This window comes from Nicotiana attenuata, unplaced genomic scaffold (assembly GCF_001879085.1).
Source record: "Nicotiana attenuata strain UT unplaced genomic scaffold, NIATTr2, whole genome shotgun sequence".
In the NCBI taxonomy this organism is placed as follows: domain Eukaryota; kingdom Viridiplantae; phylum Streptophyta; class Magnoliopsida; order Solanales; family Solanaceae; genus Nicotiana; species Nicotiana attenuata.
In genome coordinates this window covers 208,297-210,479 of record NW_017670354.1, presented here as the reverse complement: position 1 = coordinate 210,479, position 2,183 = coordinate 208,297, and the positions used below count along the sequence as shown (strand labels likewise).

General features: G+C 34.2%; 1 protein-coding gene across 1 annotated transcript; it reads left to right on the top strand.

Annotated features, from left to right (window-relative positions):
* Nucleotides 1-286: 286 nt before the first annotated feature.
* LOC109238273 lies at nt 287-1,143 on the top strand. Its single transcript, XM_019404710.1, has one exon. It carries the CDS (start codon nt 466-468, stop codon nt 862-864), a length of 399 nt encoding a protein of 132 aa, XP_019260255.1. The 5' UTR covers nt 287-465; the 3' UTR covers nt 865-1,143.
* The last annotated feature ends 1,040 nt before the right edge of the window (nt 1,144-2,183 follow it).

The window sequence follows — 2,183 nt, the reverse complement described above, 5'->3', positions numbered from 1 at the left end:
TATGTATCACATTTTCCTTGTTAGTCCATTTAAAAAAGAATATAAATTTTTTAATTTGAAAATAATATAACTTTAAATTTTTTATTTTATCCCTCTTAACTTAATAATAAGCTTTTACACCGCACCGATATTATGGCGCATTTAATACGAGAAGTTATGTTAAACACAGTATAGAATCAAATTACTTCTCATAAATTGAAATTGATGGATCTATGATACATTAATATAATAGTAAAAAGTGAAAGAAGCTATTGGAAGACACTTGGGGCCTTGAGAATCAAGATTAAGAAAGGTTTCAAAGAGGAAGCCAACATCTTAGCTCTCTTTACAAAGCAACAAAAATGCCTTCCATTACTTATCCTAAATCTACCTTTGGTTTCACTCAAGGAACACACAAGATTCTAGCCTAAAATCCTAACCAAATTCATTAATTAGCCAGCATTTTCCTACAAAAATCAGAGGAAAATGTCTCAGCAACAGCAGCCAGTTCAGGGTTTTCCTAATGATATGCCTATTCAGCCTAAAAATACCCCAATTACTCAATCTTCTTCTCATTCAAATGGATCATTTGGCACAGTATTCATTATTCTCACTGTGGTTTTGGTTATATCTGTCCTTGCTTGCTTAATTGGACGCATTTGTAACAAAAAAAGGCATGGTAATCACTCACCAAAACAGAGAGAGGTTAAACAGAGCCATGACATCCATCCAAGAGAAGGTGACATAGAATTTGGTATTGATAAGAGAATTCCAACTTCTAAAGTTGCTGGATCAAATGGAGATCTCATTCCAACCAGTACTATGCCATATAACAATGGACATGAGGGTAAAGGAGGGGTGAGGTTTGCCGAAGATCATATGTAATTCGCCAGAAAAGGTTAATTCAGAAAGGGAGTCCCTCTATACATCAACTAGTAGGCTTTTTTATATTTTTTTTATTTTCATCTCGTTTTACAGTATTTATTTTAACTTTTCTGCGGATGCTCTGCCTGGTGGATGTAAATTGTAATATTTCGAGTTCATCAACAATAGTAATCTAGAGCTGTTTGCTTTCCCTCCTTTTTAGTATGAAAAGGATGTTATATGTAAGGGAAAGTTATAAACTAATAAAGGGATCCCTAATACAGAGACTATGATAACCAATTGCACTCCATCCGCTTCATTTCACATAAACAGACAAGAAGTTAAAAAAGGAAAATAGAATTTTTGACACATTGGCTAAGGATATGTAACATATTAACTCATTTTTTAGTGACTCCAACTCGTCCAAGTGTAAACGATGGATTGTGACTTGGTTGTTGACTTTGATCCAATGGAATGAATAAGAAATGACGTCAAACTTTTTAGTCAACACAGTGAACCGACATATTAAAATCAAACTAAACCCAAATATAGAAAATTAAAGTTGGATATTGAGAATTTTGTAAATATGGAAGAACTTAAGCAAATAATTTAAGAATTGAAAAAGGGTAAAACAGCGCCTAACTTATTAGATTTGGTATGAAAAAGCTCTCCATCCACTTGTTGAGCCAAAAATATGTTTACCGTAAAACCTTACAGTTAAATTTGTAACGTGGTTTATAGACAAGTAAATCAATTTGATCCAAAAAAGATAAAAGCATAGGAAAAAACTAAGATTAACAATTGAAAATAAAGAAAATAGCAAGCCTGATTCAGGGCGAGATCTTTCTTAGAACAAGAGCAATAGCAATGACAGAACAATGACTAAAAACTTTAAATTGAACCTGAAATAGTATATTGTAGCTTTTGTACATAGAATCTCCTGTGTCCCTACAATGTTTGTTAACCCTTCTATTTATAGCTCTACCTCGCAAAACCAGATCCTAAAATCAAGCTCCTCTTAAATGAGAATAAAAATATCATTGATGGGCGCGTAACGGCTGGCTTTGAATGCAAATATTCTTTGTAACGGTTGCTCATTAATTGCTTATCTGATACCAAGCCTTTGAATCTCTATTTTTGGTTATGCTCCCTTCGGGATCCACCCCGTTACTGGTTATAGACTTCACACCCGATGTCAGCTATTTGTCAACTCGCCCTTTGACTGTCTTTGGTTCCACATGTCACCTTATCATTCGATCAACCGCTATCAAACAATTTTACCCCATACAGATAGTTCCCCTACTTTAGGATGACGCAACTCAGTGTTGCCGGGAAGTACA

Bases quoted from the DNA above. Each gene is read 5' to 3' on its own strand.
- LOC109238273 (XM_019404710.1), top strand. From the start codon at position 466: ATGTCTCAGCAACAGCAGCCAGTTCAGGGTTTTCCTAATGATATGCCT.